Source organism: Gracilinanus agilis, chromosome 2, assembly GCF_016433145.1.
Source record: "Gracilinanus agilis isolate LMUSP501 chromosome 2, AgileGrace, whole genome shotgun sequence".
Classification (NCBI taxonomy): domain Eukaryota; kingdom Metazoa; phylum Chordata; class Mammalia; order Didelphimorphia; family Didelphidae; genus Gracilinanus; species Gracilinanus agilis.
In genome coordinates, this window is record NC_058131.1 from 461,996,656 (window position 1) to 462,015,070 (window position 18,415).

Below are 18,415 nucleotides of genomic sequence, written 5' to 3' on the forward strand. Positions count from 1 at the left end.
CCTGTACCAAAGATAGCCGCACTGTCTCCTGCCCCTAGCTGTGTGGTCATCTGAAATACTCCCCAATCCCCCTTCCGTACCCAGACAAACCCTATGGAAAAGAATTTTGGCCCCAAAGGATTTATTCATTGAAATATTACTGTATTTAACCTTTTGCATTTATGTTCCGCCTTTCCAACCGTGCCTCCCTCCAATGATGGCTCTTGTGTTTATGTTCTCTACCCTCTCTGGTGCAGTGCCTTGTACATAGGGAGATGGACTGAACTCATGATTTTGGGTCTCTGTGGAATTTTTGGATGAGAAAAGCCCTTTCATCAATGCAGATGATCAACTTATCTGCAACTTGGTCTTCTTCAGAGCTGCCTGGGGCACCGTGATCTTCAGTGACCTGCCCACTTAAGGGACAAAGCCGGTATATATAACAAGCAGCATTGGAACTCGGGGCTTTTGGGCTCCAACATCAGCTCCCTTCTTACCTTGTATATAACAGATAACAAATGTTTGCTGATCAATAAAGCAAGATCCATAACTTTCAACTTTACTTATTTCTGCAGAGGCCAAAAAATGCCACCATAATAAAAAAATGTTACTATTTTATTATCTAAAGGAGGTAATACATAGCCCAATAAGCAAAAGCAGTAGGATATGAGAAGTGGAAAATGGCTAGTTTGACAGCAGAAGTTCCTAATTCTGCATTTCTGAGCCACCCCACCAAGGTCCATCGCTGCTGTTTGGGCAAAGTCCAGGTCAGTAATGATGAGTTCCACTTTAACTGCAGCAGCAAATGGGTTTCAAGTCAGGAGACAAATGACAATGCAGCCTTGAATGAGGTGACTACGTGGAGATGTTCAGCACGGACAGGCATCCGCGGCGCTGACTGGCCATGAGCCTCCCCTCGTCGTGAGCGCTCTCCAGGACGAGTTCTACTCTAAGTGGCCACCTAAGAGCCACTCTGTCCTGAGGCTTTCACCTCATCTCTGCAACCCAACAAGAGGGAGGACACTTCAGGAATCCTGGGTCAGATTTAAGTGAAAGACTTAGTAGTGTTAACCTGGGGGTGGGGAGGGGTCTTCTTGAGGAGGGGAAGTTTGAAGGAATTGGGGGTGGGTGATGCATGGGATGTCACAGACTCCAGTGACCTCGCCCTAATGCAGAGACTCCCTCACAGATGCAAGTTGTTTTAAAGGTACATGATGGAGGGGAGGGGAGTGAGGCAGGAGATTTGCTTCCTCTCACTGTGCAGATTTAAGCTGGAGGCTCATTTCCCACACCACACTGGTCTCCCAGGTCTCCTATATAGCACCCAAGGATGCATAAATCCTATCTGTGCAACTGTGGCCTCTGGTGTTGGGAAAGAAGGATTCGGTCTCTACCAGCCACAGGGAAAACAGCATAGACCTTCCCACCACATCTCCCTTCGCTCCGGAGTTAGGGCAGCAGGTGGGAGCAACTAAAGAAATACACTGGGGCTTCGGCATCAATTGAGTCCCTATCAATGTCTTTTGGGGAAAACATCTTAAAAGGACCGTAAGTGATCCCATGGCTTCAGAGGGGGCTTATTTGCTACTCCCGGAAGGGCATCTCTCCTGGCAAATTTACAGTGGAGTGCAAGCAGAAACAGCAGCAATTGATGCTAAAATACTCACATACATTATTAGTTTAAATACAATTGTCCAGGCTTAGGAAGCTAACAGGAAGGAGACCGCTTCCTTCTCAGCATGCAGTGCTCCCCAAGCACACCATAACTAGGCCAAAGCTGATTAGTGATTTCACATGGGCCGGTTGGTTTTTGGTCTGGCTGGCCTCCTAGGCATAAAAAGAACAATGACAAAACACAATGTTCTCGAGACCTGGGACCGTGTGTGTGTGTGTGTGTGTGTGTGTGCGCGTGCGCGCACGCACGTGCATGCACATACACATATACACACACAAAGCTGTGTTTTAAGAAAGGGAAAAAATAGAGCTCCATGGTAGCTAAGGCTTTGTACAGCACTGTGTACACTGTGGATATGTTGTGTACCAGGAAAGTGGATGGACACAGAATGGAGGGGACACGGTGCCTTTTAGTCAGTGGCAGCAGAACTTGCTGCTACCTCCTCTTCCACACATGGAATGGGCTTCTGCAGGAAATACATGACGGCCTGGACCACCTTATCTGGTGCAATGTTGTACACAGGGTGAGTAGGTTGCTGCAAAAAAGAGGAATAGACATAATTATTACTTCCTTTTGTAGGCGTTCTAGTCCATGTTAATATTCTTGTCTCTCCCTCTGAGATAAAAACTGAAATCTCAGGTCTGGAGCAGGGTGTCATCCTGGGTAAGTCTTCTCCAAATGACAGCCTTCCATCAATCTCCCATGAATCCTACCTAATCCTACCCAAGGGTCTAACCTTTGAAGCACCACTCTGGACCTTAGTTTCCTCAACTATAAAATGAGGAAGATGGATCAGATGGTCTCTGTGATCCCTACCAGCACTAGTTCTGTTGCTTTGAGCCTATGATCAGAACTTAATGCATTTACTTTCACTATGGCCAGTACAAATGATTGAAGTCAATAAGAATGGATAATTTAAAAAATATATAACAGCAGTATTAAAAATAGTAATGGGACTCTAAACTTGAAAATCCCTAAAAAAAAAGGAAATCTTTCTAGAAATATGCAACTTATACAGATTTCATGCAAATTTATAATGGCTATATTATATACTTGAATTTTACCATTAGGGAAACCTTAGTTGACTCCATTAAGGATCTTTGAGGATACAATGACTGCTTCACTACAGGCAACAATTGTTATCAGCCTGATTCCTCTAAGTCTCCTAGATTTTTTGCTGGCTGACCTGACTACGATAACCAGCTATGAATTTCTAATTTAAAAAAAAGAAAAGAAAGGAAGAGGGAAGCATCTACACCCTAGAAAATAAACCTGCAGACACCAAAGGCTACTACCGGGTTCTTCTCTAGACTATGGTTCTTTCAAACATTCAAAACAGGAAGATAGATAAAGTCTGTACAGATTACCATCTAAATAAGTCATCTCACATAAATGAAGGAAGAAACTCAAGTTTTGTGAGCTCTTTCCATAGTAAGAAATATGTAACAACAAGCTCTAGAAATTAAAAGCTACTATTCTGAGCAACAGTGCATTAAGCTTTCCAGGTAAGCTCCAGGTTAGGCCCTAGGCTCAGTGCTATGGTGGCTCAAAGAACACAATAAATTTAAGGCTGTGGTGTAAGAGGCCTTCTATCTTACCAAGCGATTTTCTGGCACTCCCAAGACCACATCACACAGGATCTCTCCACTGCCAAAGTGCTGTGCAATGGATAATCCACTGAGGCAATAACAGGTGTGGTAGAAGTCCCTTGACCTAGGGGGGAAAGTACTGTTGAGTAGGAGAATTCCCTAATATAGAAAAAGCCCAACACCACAAGGCTATCTATCTATGCAATTTATAAAATAAACACACACACACACACACACACACACACACATATGCACCTTAGGATCAAACAGTTGCCTAAAGACTCCAAATTCAAGATAACAGGCAAATTAAATACACTGAATATGACAACAAATACAAAAGATTCTGGGAATGCTTACATTCTCATAACCTTGGTCCCCCCATTCCAGGTAATTACAGAAAACGAAATTTTCCCAAATTGTTTTAAGGAAATCCTTTCACTTTTAAGCACTCTGCTCAGCAGATATCAATTCTATCTCCACTCAATGAGGCTGTTCAACAATTATGTATCCCATATAAATATAAAACATATAAATAGTATAATAATTATTTATATTTAATATTTATAGAAATAAAACTATTTGAATATATATACAAGAATATTTATTATAGATATCTCCTAGAAAGGGCTATGAAGAAAAACTCTTCAGGCGTACTCAACACCAGAATAATCTATTTTTACTAATTAAAAATAAGATTTCCAGAAACAGGAAAAGTCCTTTCTGACCACCTGCCAAGTACTACTGGTCTTGAAGTAGAACTTCCTTTGGGGACCTAATTATCAATAGCAAGTTGGCTGAGGTAGAAGGCAGGAAAATAGTGGCATGATTGGTTTCTAGTTGATTTGGTTTTTTTTAATTATAGTATATAAAGGCATACTTATATTTGTTTTCCATCATTAATCAACGCTGTAATTAGTTGTTGTGATTACAATTTATTAGCTACAATCATCAGCTTTTAAATCCTGTTGTTCTTTTAAAACAGTCTACTTCTGCTTTAGCTCTCTGGACACTAATGGTGGAAATGGGATTTTTATATTTAGTTGTGTGTCTCAGGAAGAGGATAGAAGCCAACAGTGGTATCTGGATCAAGGAAACTGAGGGGCCTAAAATGTGACTCTGTTCCTTTAAAGCACCAGCAAGATGAGCTTGAGGGAGAACCAGAAGAAACTAGATCCCATGCCACACCAGCCTCTAAAATGCTGAACATACACCCATCATTGGTTCAGAATTTCCATCTTCTTTCTGTCAAAAAAAAAGAAAAAGAACTTACTTTCCAGGTTTATCCAGAAGCCCCCCTGCAGGGCACTGACAGCAGAGAAGAATATATTCCTGCAAGGCCTGCTGATGAAACATCCAGCGACTCATACTAAGGGCAGGATCACCTATGGAATGGGAAAATAAAGTCTACATTAAATCAGACAAATTGACTCCAGTAAAAACTATAATTTGGCTCAACCTTAAAAAAGGGATACCAAGGAAGCATAATTGCTTTCACCTCCAGCCCACTCCAGATCTTCTTTGGTACCTAAATTGAACCAAATAGGGTCCATTGTTGTGGTGGCACACTCATGTCATTGGTATTACAGCAGCAAACTTGGTGAGCAATTCATCATCATAGTTCCCTCCAGGGAATTACACATTGGTTTTCACGTTCTGATGTTACTTATCCTACCTTGCTTAATCTGTCTTTATATTTGAGGCTGGTCCAGGATCTTTCATCCTAGCCCTCTTAAGAAACTTTTAGTGTTTCTGTGACTAAGTAAATTATACTGGTTCCATCCACTAGATTCTAATTAGCTAGAAAGAATTCTTAGCAGGAAGAGATGTGATTTTTATCTCTACTTTCTAATAAGTCTTAATTTATTTAATAAATTGTTCTTTTTCTCTAAAAGGATTAGGCTGTTTTTGCTTGTTTGTTTGTTTTTGCGTTTTGGTCTTAGCTTCCAATGTAAATAAATAATGACTTTTCAAAAATAAATAGTTTAAATAAAATGCAAATTCATTTCAAAGTATTTGGTGCTTACAACTCTGAGGTGTCACTTCACATCTATCAGATTCACTAATATGACAGAAAAGGAAAATGCCAAACATTAGAGGGGATGTGGAAAATTGAGACACTAATGAATTGATATGAAGCGAAGTACCAGTAGAATATAGTACACAGTAACAATATAGTACAATGTGACAGCTATTCTCAGCAACACATGATCCACAATTCCAAAGGACTTATGATGAAAAATCCTATCTACCTACAGAGAAGGATGGGTGGAACCTGAATACAGACTACAGCATACTTTTTCTAACTTTATTTTTCTTGCTTTTTTTAGTCTCTGTTTTTTCAATAATATTTTATTTTTTCCCAATTACATGTAAAAATACTTTTTAACATTTCACTTTATAACATTTTGAGTTCCAAATTCTCTCCTTCCCTGAGACAGTAAGCAATTTGATATGTTATTCATGTGTGGTCATGCAAAACATATTTCCATGTTAATCATGTTATGGAAGAAAACATTTTTTTTTAAAGTCCAAGAAGAAAATAAAGTGGAAAACAGTATGTTTCAATCTGCGTTCATATTTCATCAGTTCTTTCTCTGAGATGAATAGTATTTTTCATCATGAGTCCTTTGGAGCTGTCTTGTATCACTGTATTGCTGAGAATAGCGTTAAGCTATTCACAGTTGATTATTGTACAATATTTCTGTTACCGTATACAGTGTTCTGGTTCTGCTCACTTCACTTTGCATCAGTTCAAGTAAGCTTTTCCAGGTTTTTCTGAAAGCATCTTTCTTATCATTTCTTATAGCACAATAATAGTTCGCTATAATCATATACCACAATTTGCTTAGCCATTCCCCAATTGATGGATATCCCCTCAATTTATAATTATTTACCATCATGAAAAACAGTTACAAATATTTTTGTACAAATTGGTCCTTATTCATTTTTTAAAAAATCATTTTGGGATACACACCTAGTAGTGGTATTGCTGGGTCAAAAGGTATGCACAGTTTTATAGCCCTTTGGGGCATAGTTCCAAATTGTTCTCCAGAAAAGTTGGGTCACTTCACAACTCCAGCAACAGTGTATTAGTGTCCCAATTTTCCTACATCTCCTACAACATTTATTATTTTCTTTTTCTATCGTACTAGCCAATCTGATAGATGTGAGGTAGTACCTCTCAGACATTTTAATTTGCATTTCTTTAATCAATGGTGTCTTAGAGCATTTTTTCACATGACTAAAGATATCTTCGATTTCTTCATCTGAAAACTGCCAGTCCCTCAGGCTAAGCCCACAAGGTTCAGACACAAATGGAAAGTCTCCCAATCTAAGGCCCCACAAATGAAACCCAGTCTCCCTCACAATAGTTGCTGGAAATAAAGATGATGAAGGAAGAGCCAGAGGAACCACAAAGCCATTTCATATCCTTTAACCATTTATCAATTGGGTGATAACTTGTATTCTTATAAATTTGATTCAGTTCTCTATGTATTTGAGAAATGAGGTGTTTACCAGATACCTGATGTAAAAATATTTTCCCAGTTTTCTGCTTTCCTACTAATCTTCATTGCATTGGTTATATTTGTGCAAAATTTCTTTTGCAACACACCTAATATGGAAATATATTTTGCATGACAATACATGTAAAATCAACATCTAGTTGCATTTCAGAGAAAGATAAGGGAGAGAAGGAGAGAGAATTTGGAACTCAAAATTTTTGTTTTTACACGTAGTTTAAACTGCTGAAATTAAAGGGATGTCTTTCAATTGGAAAATGGCTAACAAATTGTGGTATCTGTTAGCAATGGAATACTATTGTGCTATAAGAAATGATGAACAGGATGATTTCAGAAAGAGCTGGAAAGACCTACATGAACTGATACATAGTGAAATGAGCAGAACTAGGAGAACATTGTACACAGTAACAGCAGTATTGTGGAATGATCAAATGTGATAGACTTTGCTACTAACAGCAATACAATGATCCAGGATAATTCTGAAGGACTTATGAAAAAGAACACTATCCATATCCAGAGAAAGAACTGTTGGAGTAGAAATGCAGATGAAAACATATGATTCATCACTTATTTATTTGGGTATATGTTTTGAGGTTATGGGATTGTTCACTTACAAAAATGAAATAAAAAATAAAATAACCTTAAAAAATAGACACACACATAAAAGCAATCAATTACAAAAAATTACATATATATACACATATGTATATATATATATATAAACTGCCAGAAAAAATATTTGACATCATGAATTTTCTCCATTGAAGAATGCTAATGGGCCTATGATATTGTTTTTATTTTTAATTACCTTTTTTTCAATAAACAGAAATTCATCTTCTCTCCCTCAGAATGTTTTCATTCTCAAATGGGGGGCAAAGTCCCTGTTATAAATATGTATAGTCAAACAAAACAAATTACATTGCCCATGTAAAAAAAAAAAGTCTTATTTTACATTCTGAATTCTTCACCTCTATATAAGGAAGTGGGTGATGAAATCATCATGAATCTTTTAGAATCATGGCTAGTAATTAAATCGATTCGCATTCTGAAATATTCCGTAGTTGGTCAGAGGATAGGAGATTACACACATAATTACTGCCATTCAATTATCCAAGATATTCCAAGGATGTATGGTGAAAAATACTATCTACCTTGAGAGAGAAATGATGAACCATATTTTTCTTACTTTATTTTTCTTATTTGTGTTTTCTTTTGCTACATGGTTAATATGGAAATGTTTTGAATGTCTTTCACATATATAATTGATTGCTTGCCATCTCAAAAAGTGGGAAATATTAGGGGAAAGAGAATTTAGAATTCAAATTAAAAAAAAAATAATGTTAAATTTTTTACACATAATTGGGAAATATTTAATGAAATAAAATATATTTCAAAAAAAAATAAATGACTTGCCCAGGGTCACATAGCTAGGAAGCCTCCAAGGCCAGATTTCAACCCAACTCTAGGCCTGGTTCTCAATCCACTGAGCCACCTAGCTAACACCATCTTCATTATTTCCTACAGCCTAATAGTATTCTACCACATTAGAACATCAGAACTTGTTCTTCCATCTCCCTGTCCCCCCACCCCTCATTCCACCTTCAGGTGATAAGTACCTCTTCAGTTTCCAATTCTTTGTCATTAGAAGAACTATAAATATTATGTATGTATATGGCCTATATATAACTATAGATATCTTTAGAGAATGTTTTATTTATGACTAATCCCTCTCTTGATCTACCCTCTCCTTTCCTTCCCATTTCCCACTAGGCAGCTGCCTTCATGACTTGTTTGAACAAATTATTCACAACTGCCTAGTGTCCTGGGGAAGTCCTCTCATGCTTGGGATAGACACCTATTTAACTCACCAAAGAGTCTGAAGCCTGACATGGAGTCACAGGTAAGAGCTGGGGGGCAGGTGGGCACCAAAAGAGGAAAGCAGCCTTGAAAATAATGGGCTCAGCAAGTCCTCACACCAGAAGGACTAGTCTTCCAAAAATACCCAGTACACCTATTCCTGAGTTTAATGAAATACTAAACAGCTATTTCCAATTGCTTTAGCATCCTGCTTATCTGATCTGTTCACTGACCAACTTTTATATAGAATACTTAATAGTTTTGTTTTTTTTTAAACCCTTGTACTTCGGTGTATTGTCTCATAGGTGGAAGATTGGTAAGGGTGGGCAAGGGGGTCAAGTGACTTGCCCAGGGTCACACAGCTGGGAAGTGGCTGAGGCCGGGTTTAAACCTAGGACCTCCTGTCTCTAGGCCTGACTCTCACTCCACTGAGCTACCCAGCTGCCCCTACTTAATAGTTTTTAAGAATTACTGCTTTGGTAATACTCTTCACTTCAGTTTCTTTCTTCTTTCCCCATTATTTCCCATGAGAATCTAGATTCTGTGTTCCCCCAAATGAATTCTATTATTATTTTATCTAAAGCTATAGAGTAATAACTATCACAGCAGTTAGATGGTATAACACCAAAGCACAGTCATTTTTGTTATAGCAGGTACAACCTATCTATGAACAGTAAATCTCTAATTATTGGTCTTATTTTATTTCTGTAAAATTTTGTAGTTTTATCTATATAAGCTCTGAGTATACTTTGATTGTTCTGTGAAGATAGAATTATCTCTCTTTGTTATTTCTAACAATCAACAACCTTTAGTTTAATCAATCAAAAGCTGAAAACACCCCTACTTAACACTTGACCAGTCACTAGGTGGAAGAGTTCACTAGTCAAAAACCCTCACCTCCAAAGGGGACTGTGCAGCCCTAGGTAGGGCTAAGTAGTTTGGAAGCTGTGATGGGTTCCTGTGAAGAGGGGAAGAGAGGGAAGTGATATGAAAAAAGGACTATAAAAAGGCCATGGATTCCTGGATTCAGGACTTCTCTCTTCGGATCATCTGGCTTGGAGTCATTCCTGCCTTGGTGCTTGAAGAGATGCTTCCCTTGGATCCTGCGTTAGCTTGCAGTGGTGAGTGGAGTGATTCCTTCATTGGCTCTTCAGTGAGGAGACCCTCTCTGCTCATTGACACTTCGGTGGGACACTCCCTTCAGTGTGAGTTCTGGTGAGATTCTTGGTGCTCTTGGCCTCATGTGCACTGAAGATTCTCAGCGGATTCTTCGGCTTCTCCTGGCTCTTTAGATTTCAGCTTCCTAATTAGGACTTTGGATTCTGGTGAGATTTGCTTTTGGATTTGCACTTGTAGTCTGGAGACATTAGGATTAAACTTAGGGTATTTGTAGCTAGGCAGTACTTTTTAGATTTTATAGATTTAGATTTTATAGATTTTTCCACTTTTATTCTTTCCACCTCTTTGTAAATAAAGCTGCTAAAAGTCATTTTGACTTAAGCTGTAAGATTTTTAAATCAGTGACCACAATATTACTTTAGAATTCTCATATTAGCATAAAAGCTAAATTTAAATTCTTACAGTTCTTATCTATTGATGTAGATCCGGGATTAAATTTGTTTCCTCTTGTCTTAATTCCCTCCCCTCCTCCTGGAGGTTTGATATATGTTATATGTTGCTCATAACAGTTCTTCCTCATGCATTCCTTTTCTTACCCCTGGCCTCATTATGTCCAAAGTCTAAAATATCTGAAGAAGTGAAAGCTTTCCCTTTAAATCAATGAAAAAAACAGATGCAGCAATGATAGGTAACCTTTTTATAAGCAAAGCACATATGAAAAAAATCCTATAAAATGTTAGTCAAAGTAATGAAAATATCAATAAGTGACTCTTCTCACCCTTCCTCCCTGCCAAGGAAGACTTTGTCACAGGACTGACTTGCTCTGCCTCTCTCCAGATTTTTTCTGACAGTTATAGAGTGGCCATATTTACATATCAGGAATGTGTCTGCTACACAAAGAACCTCTTGACAAGTATGCCAAAAGATCAATAATTCTACTGTACTATCAACCAAAACATTTGTCTTTTCATAGCCTTTCTATACCAGAGGAAAAAGGTCTTCAAAATTCAATTTCTATGACAGCAAAGGAAAGTAATAAATGTTGGAGGAGATGTGGCAAAATTGGGAGACTAATGCACTGCTGGTAGAGTTGTGAATTAATCCAACCATTCTGGAAGGCAATTTGGAACTTTGCCCAAAGGGCTTTAAAAGACTAGCTGCTGGGTTTGTATCCCAAAGGGATAATAGGGAAAATACTTGTACAAAAATATTTATAGCCATGCTCTTTGTGGTGGCAAAAAATTGGAAAATGAAGGGGTGTCTATTGATTGGGAAATGGCTGAAAAATTGTGGTATCTGATGGTGATGAAATACTATTGTGTTGAAAGGAATAATGAACTGGAGGAATTCCATATGAACTGGAACAACCTCCAGGAATTGATGCAGAACGAAATGAGCAGAACCAGGAGAACCTTATACACAAAGACTTATACACTGAGGCACAATTGAATGTAATAGACTTCTCATTGCAGCAATGCAATGATTCAGGACAATTCTGAGGGACTTAGAGAAAGAACGCTGTCCACATCCAGAGAAAGAACTTTGGGAGTAGAAACACAGAAGAAAAACATTTGCTCAATCGCATGGTTTGATGGGGTTATGTTTGGGGATGTAGATTCTAAATGATCACTCTATTGCAAATATTAATAATACTGGAATAGGTTTTGAACAATGATACATGTAAAACTCAGTGGAACTGCTCACTGGCTATGGGGGGGGGGATAAAGAAGGGGAGGGAAAGAACATGAATCATGTAACCATGGAAAAATAGTCTAAATTAAATGAAAAAAATTTTAAAACTCAATTTCTACTTCCATATAAGTAAAAAAAGCTAAAGACTAAGTACGACAACCCACCCCTAATTGAAACATGGTCAAAGAATGCTAAGACCAAAAACACAAGTCCCTATAGCCTGGATTTGGAGGTTACTAAGGACTCTATCTCTGTGTTTTGTAAAATCTTGACAGGACACAACAGTATATAAGAATGAGGGAAAATGTGCAAAAATCTGTATCTTACTTAAAAGTCCAATTTAGAAAGGATTTTCAATAAAGCCACTCCTTTAGAATATGTACCAATCTCCAATTAGTCTGACTAAAATAAAATACTCCCTTTTCACTAGAACATGAAAGAAATTTCATGGGATATTAAAATAAGATATTGAAAAACTTCCCTTCCATTAGCTTCTCTTAAAGAGAATTTTCTTCATGTGTTATCTCAGTTTTGGAGATAAGGAAGCTAAAACTCAGAGATGTTAAGTAACTTGTCCCCTATCACACAGCTAGGAAGCATTTAAGGCAGGATTTGTCTTCTGTCTCCAAGCCCAGCACTTCATCCACACAGCTACTTAGCAGCATGAGAAAAAGGAAGTTCCTCTTCTTCCTCATTTCATCCTTAGTGTACCCTCTCTCCCTGGTTTTTTTTTTCCTCTCTAATAAACAACAGAAAGGAATTAGGCCACCCCCAGGCCCTACCTTTGTCTTTTATTTCCTCTATGACAATAGAAACCAGTGGCATTTTGAAAGATCACTTGTCTCTTCTCTTTCTATTTGAATGTAAATACTTCATCTTTTAACCTTTTCATATTGCTCAGATGAATTTGCTCTTCCAGGTTTCTTTTGTCTCTTGTGTTTGCATTTCATAGATTCTACCCCACTCAGGTCTTCTCTTCTGAAAGGTTTAAAAGTCTGTACCTATTAAAAGTCCAATTTTTTTTTTCACTCAGCAGGTTAAAAACACTCAGCTTTGTAGCTCTTAGGTCTTGTATAATCCTGACTGTTAGTTCCATTACTAGAATTCTTTCCTTATGGCAGTTAGTAATATTTTTCTTTTACCAGAGAACTCAGGTTTTCAGCTTTGGCATTTATGAGGTTTTTCTTCCTTTTTTTTTTAATTTTAATTTTGAATATTTTCCCCTAGTTACATGTTTCATGTTCTTTCCCTCTACCCCAAACCCCCCAAAACCCCCTTAGCCGACACACAATTCCACTGGGTTTTACATGTATCATTGATCAAGACCTAATTCCATATTATTGATAGATGGACTAGAGTTATCATTTAGTGTCTACATCCCCAATAACATCCCCATCAGCCCATGTGTTCAAGCAGTTGTTTTTCTTCTGTATTTCTCTTCCCACAGTCCTTCCTCTGAATGTGGCTAGTTTTCTTTCTATGAGCTTTTTCAATATACATTTTCTTTCAGATGGTAAACAGGTAGATTCTTTCTACTTTCACTTTGTCATTTAGCTCCAATAGACCTAAAGAATTTTGTATTATGTGAAAGATGGTTATCCAGATCTTTTGCATGGTCATGGTTTTGAGGGGCTCTGATGAGTTTTAACTTTCCATTCCTCATTGTTTTCCAGGTCAGCTAATTTTGACAGCAGATACATATACATTTTATAACTTTTCAATCTTTTGATTTTATTTTAATATTTCTTATTGTTACTGAGTTCTGATTGCTCCATTCCCTTTTACAAAGAGTCTATTGTTTCCATGTTTTCCAACTTTCTATCTTAAGCTATCTTGCAGTTTTTCTTCTAATGCTTTTCTCCTTCGTTTGTTCGTTTCTTCTTCCCCCCCCCCCCCTCTCTCTCTCTCTCTCTCTCTCTCTCTCTCTCCCTCTCTCCCTCTCTCCTTCTTTCTTTCCTTTCTCTCCCACTTGCTTCACCTCTTAGAGGCACTCTCAAAGTCCTGGTGGCTAATCTATCTATTGCTCTGAGATTCTCCTGGATTTATCCCATAGGCTTCTTTCTTTCAATCTGTAGTATTTTTCTTTTCTTTTCTTTTCTTTTTTTAAACCATGTTAAGCATTTACTTCTATTCAGTTAGTTGTGGGACTAGGATTTTGTACTGAAGAAAAACCCTGGTCCCTCCCATACACTTAGATCAGATCCTGTTTGACCCTTTCCGTTCTTTAATCTGGAACATACTAATTCTGCTGTCAAATGGTTAAGTCTAAGCTCCACCCTCTACACATATTCCCTGGTTTATGGCTGGGTCTTCTGGTGGCTCCTCAACCCTTTCTCTCTCTTCTTCTCCTTTTCCTTGAACAGTTCAGAACCAGGAATTAGCTAATGATTCCCAACAGCTTATTATTAACTGCACTAAAAAATCAGGTCTCCTGTAAGACCCAGATATATCACTGCCCAGATGCTACAATGAACTTGTTTCCTTTCTATGGATCCAGCATGCCTTTCTTTAGTAACGTGCTGCCTGGTTGCTGCTTAGCCTAGTCTTCTGCTATGGCTGCCTGGGCACTGGGACTCCCATGTTTTCTGACTTATCTCCACTCAAAATGTCTTCAGGATCTCAGCAGTCCAATTTGTGCAACAACTGGATGGAGGAGCTTGGAGCTATTTTTCTTTGGTTTTCTTTATTATTATTTCTTTTGGTGAATTTTTAGAAATTTGTTGGAGTACTTTTAAGAGACCTACATTCCCTAAGGTCCTAACACATCACCATGTTAATCATAAGTGTGTTGAATGCATTTTAAAAATTATTAATAGCAAGAAAACAATTAAATAGCCAGTTTTAATCAACAGAAATAGATGTTCTAGGTCATGACATTTGTGTTCTCTGTTACTTAAAGATATGTTGAGATAATAACCTTTCTTTCCCTTTTCTCTCATTTATCTGACCACACAGTACAGGCTTTCTCATCATATAAAACTATTATACAGTTCTAGAAGGGGAAGGGTTGCTTGAAACTAAATTGTCATGATACATGCTATAGTACTTTATAAAGAGGAAAGAGGACCAGCACCACCACCTAGTACAGAAGCAGTATCATCTGTGTGGATTAGAAAGGTGAAAGATTCTATTTTAGTCAATTCAGAGCAGCAATGATCAAAGTACAGCTTGGGTTCCTCAAACAACAACCACATTATCTACCTTATTTGCAACAGGGTTTATTAGCTAGAATGTTGCAAATGGAATCAGGAAGACCAATGCTGAAATCCTGCTTGTGATATTAACTTGTGTTAGGAAATCACAGGCAAGTGATTTAGCCCTTTTAAGTCTCAGTTTTCTCATATATAAAAAGGAGATGCTAATATCTACAGTACCTACCTCACAGAGTTGTTGTGAGGTTCAAATGACAATTTGAGAACTTTATCCAGTAATATCCATTCTTACTATTCCTCAAGGCACAATTTACTTAGGCTCAGTCACCATATCTAAGTAGGCATATTGCATGTCAAAGCGCCTAAAAAGAGCGCTATGGACCTTTCAACTAATTAGAAACCTTATTCATTTCTCTAGCATTGGCAACTTTGCAACTCACTTGCATCTTGTACTCACCTTGAGCATGCAGTGCTCGATGGAGCAGTGGCAGTAACCCTGCTTGCCAGAAAGAATAACAGCCATCCACTAACTTGTTGCATCGGCCCTGAAATCCACCTTCAAACCTCATCTGCCGGCTTGTCACCCATTGCTGAGAACAAAAAAACAAAAAGCAAGGTGGTCGCAGGCTACAGCTGAGACAAGATCCAGGAACATGTGATCCCTAGTGACTCTTTCTTAGAAAGAAGTAGTTTCTTAGAATCCTGACCTTAGAGATTTTCCCACCATCTCATCCTTCAATGTAATGAAAGTGAGAGGGAAGCTTTTAAACTTCAAAAATAATTTAAAAACCTTCACTTATCAACAAATGGCCTCAAGAGCCAAGAGTTTCTTTCTCTCCTAAGGCTGTGACCAACTCCTAAGCATCAAGCTAAAGTGTTAATTCACATGAAAATTTAGGTGTAAGAAAATAAAAGCTTGTAATTTGTCATTTTTCACTAACTAACCTGATCCTTTTAATTAAAAATATCCTGTTTCTTGCTCCTCAGCTATCTCAAGTTTCTCCTACATTGAGTAAGTATCCCCACTCCCACTTGAAACCTGGGAAAATTAAAGATTGAATAGAAAATAAATTGCCCAAGGTAGGTCTCTTAGCAAGACAGTAGCAGAAATGAGTACAAAATGTATTAGTATAGACAATGAACTAATAGTTCTGTTAAGTCTTGTCTCCACTGATCTCCAAAAAAAGAATCCCATTAAGCTGAAACTAAAAAATAATTTATTCTGGAGCTTTTAACATCATTTATTCAAAACTGATAGATAATACATCCCATTCCCAGGCACTGAGATCTAATTTCTAAGTTTATATATCTACAAAGCTAAAGATAGGGTCTTGGCTTTTAGAGGGAATACAACCAGAGAGCTGATTAAATGTCATTCCCCCCCCCCCCAATAATATTACACAACTATATTACTATTCATTCCCAGAGCAGTCAAAGGGCCATGAAGAATAGGTTGCAGGATATTCTCCTCACAAGAAACCTTGGAGCTAGTCAGACACTAAATCAAGATAGTAAGAGAATTGGAGACCTAGAATTATGGAAAGGGGAGAAAATAAGCCATTTAATGTTTATCTCTCAATATCTCAATAAAGTAGAGGTAAGAGAAAGACTATATAAGTACTTAAGGACTCCTCTAGTCTCAGACTTCAATCAACCCATGATCCTATGGTAGAATTAAAAATTAAAGCACAGGGTTAGGCCATCTGCAATATCAATGCACTGAATGGTAGTGATGTAAATTGTAATCTAAAAGGAATAAATACTAATACTGGAGAAGTGGTGGACCTTTTATTTTAATTCATATTCTTATGTATCCCAGTAGGTTTTCTTTTCTTTTTTTTAAACTACTTTTAGGCCCACTCTAATTTTTTTTTTTAGATTTTATTCTGTTTTAATTGATAAAAGCTTTCTTATGGTTAGGGTCCTAATTGCCCCAGAGATGCTTCTCTAAACATATCACCATTATGGCTAACATCCACTACTATCATGCTCCTGATCTCTGAGATATTATATTTGTACCCCTTGTCATTCAACCAGAATTATGAGTGTAATGACCCTCAGACCATTACACAAGGCCATTTCTTTGTGAATATTTCTTTAAGGGAGCCTGAGGATGAATACAATTCTTCTGCTGGTATCTCTGAAGGGCTTGTTAATTAGAGAAAAAGTACCTTAGCAGCTCAGTGATGGGTCCAGGGTTACCCCTGAAATTTTAAGGGAGTGATGAGTGAGGAGCTGAGCATCAGTGCCAGCATAGCCTTGTCTACTTCATGGTCAGTATGCCTACTCTCCATAAAATACAAAAAAGGAACTCAGTCCCTTTTATGGCTTAAGAGTGTATATATATTTGTGTATCAGGCCTTAGCAGAGTACATATAACATGCTCTGATGAATTTATATGTGAGTAGCTGACTATGTCATGTTGAATATTGCCAGTGGCCCCAAGTCCAATAAGTATCTCTTAAGAAAATGAAAGAGCCACACTCTGAATGCAGTTACCTGGCATCTTAATTGTACTCTGAATACTCACTGAAATGTAAGGTGCTGCATATGCATGGCATAACAATCTTGGTCTGTAAAAGAAAAATTCATGGTCTCCTCTGGCTACTTTTACTGACATATTTCATATTCTAAGGATAAAAAAACCAACTAGACTATGGCTATAGACTTGTAAGCATGAAGGAATTATACTGTGGCTCACTGACATGTCTTCAAGGAGGATCCTGAATAGCCCAGCCATATATTCTCCATGGAATTCATACAAGCATACCTTTTATTCTATCCAGTGCTATAAAATACAAAAGAGGAAAAAATGAGTTGAGACTGAAGGCAAAGGTTCCTCTTTCTACCTTCACTCTCATCTCCAACAGCTAGCCAATAGGTTAGCACCTTTTTCATTGTTTCATTTAAAGGGTTAGCCGTTGCTCTGAAATTTTAGTCTTACTAGAGATCCTTAGACTAGTAGCTTGTAAATTTAAGACAAGTGTTTCGTTAGCTTTCATCATAGTCAGTTATTATTCTGGAAGTCACTGAATAATAAGAGTCAACATTAAGGCACTGAGCTGGAGATTGCACACGAAGGTACTTACTAACAAACATTTCAGGTTTAAAGATTTCTCCTTCTTGAGGATGACTAGTGCTGCCAGTCCACAAAAAGTATAGCCACCATGGGCCTCCATGCCTGGCACACCACCAATTCCACCTTCCCAGTTCTGACACCTATAAAGGGAAACATACAGAAGCGGTCAGGTATACCTAACTGATGCCAACACTATGTATAATTCACAAAATATATTTCCTTTCTTCTAAGAAAGGAATGAGAGGGGATGGATGGGGAGAGACTAGGTGGCTTAGTGGATTAAGAATCAGGCCTGGAGATAGGAGATTCTGGATTTGTCAGGCCTCAGATACTTCCTAGCCTTGTGACCTAGGCAAATCACTTAACTCCAAAAGCCTAGCCTTTACACATCTTTTGCCTTAGAATCGATACAGAAACTAAAGAGTTTTTTTAAATAAAACAAATAATGGGAACATACAGATTAAATATAACAGTTACCATTTAGAAGTTAGCAATATTCATAATATCAGGGCAGTTAGGTGGCACAATGGGTAGAGCCAGACCTGGAATCAGAAGGATCTGGATTCAAATCTGGCCTCACTTCCAGCTACCATACTGCCTAGCCCTTACCACTTTTCTGCCTTAGACAAAAGGGAAGAGGAAGAAAGAAAGACAGAGAGGGATTGAGGTGGGGGGAAGGGAGGGAGGGAGAAGGAGAGGGAAAGGGAGAGGGAGAGGGAGAGGGAGAGGGAAAGGGAGAGGGAGAGGGAGAG

General features: G+C 38.0%; 1 protein-coding gene across 1 annotated transcript in view; it reads right to left on the bottom strand.

Annotated features, from left to right (window-relative positions):
• Nucleotides 1-573: 573 nt before the first annotated feature.
• Nucleotides 574-18,415, bottom strand: part of LOC123237732 (protein farnesyltransferase subunit beta) — an 88,353-nt gene continuing 70,511 nt past the window's right edge. Inside the window, exons 8-12 of the mRNA XM_044664844.1 lie at nucleotides 17,674-17,803; nucleotides 15,042-15,174; nucleotides 4,514-4,625; nucleotides 3,253-3,367; nucleotides 574-2,189 (exon numbers count right to left, since the gene is read on the bottom strand). Coding sequence (XP_044520779.1) covers nucleotides 2,064-2,189; nucleotides 3,253-3,367; nucleotides 4,514-4,625; nucleotides 15,042-15,174; nucleotides 17,674-17,803 — 616 coding nt within the window. The 3' untranslated portion in view covers nucleotides 574-2,063. The remainder of the gene's footprint in view (nucleotides 2,190-3,252; nucleotides 3,368-4,513; nucleotides 4,626-15,041; nucleotides 15,175-17,673; nucleotides 17,804-18,415) is intronic.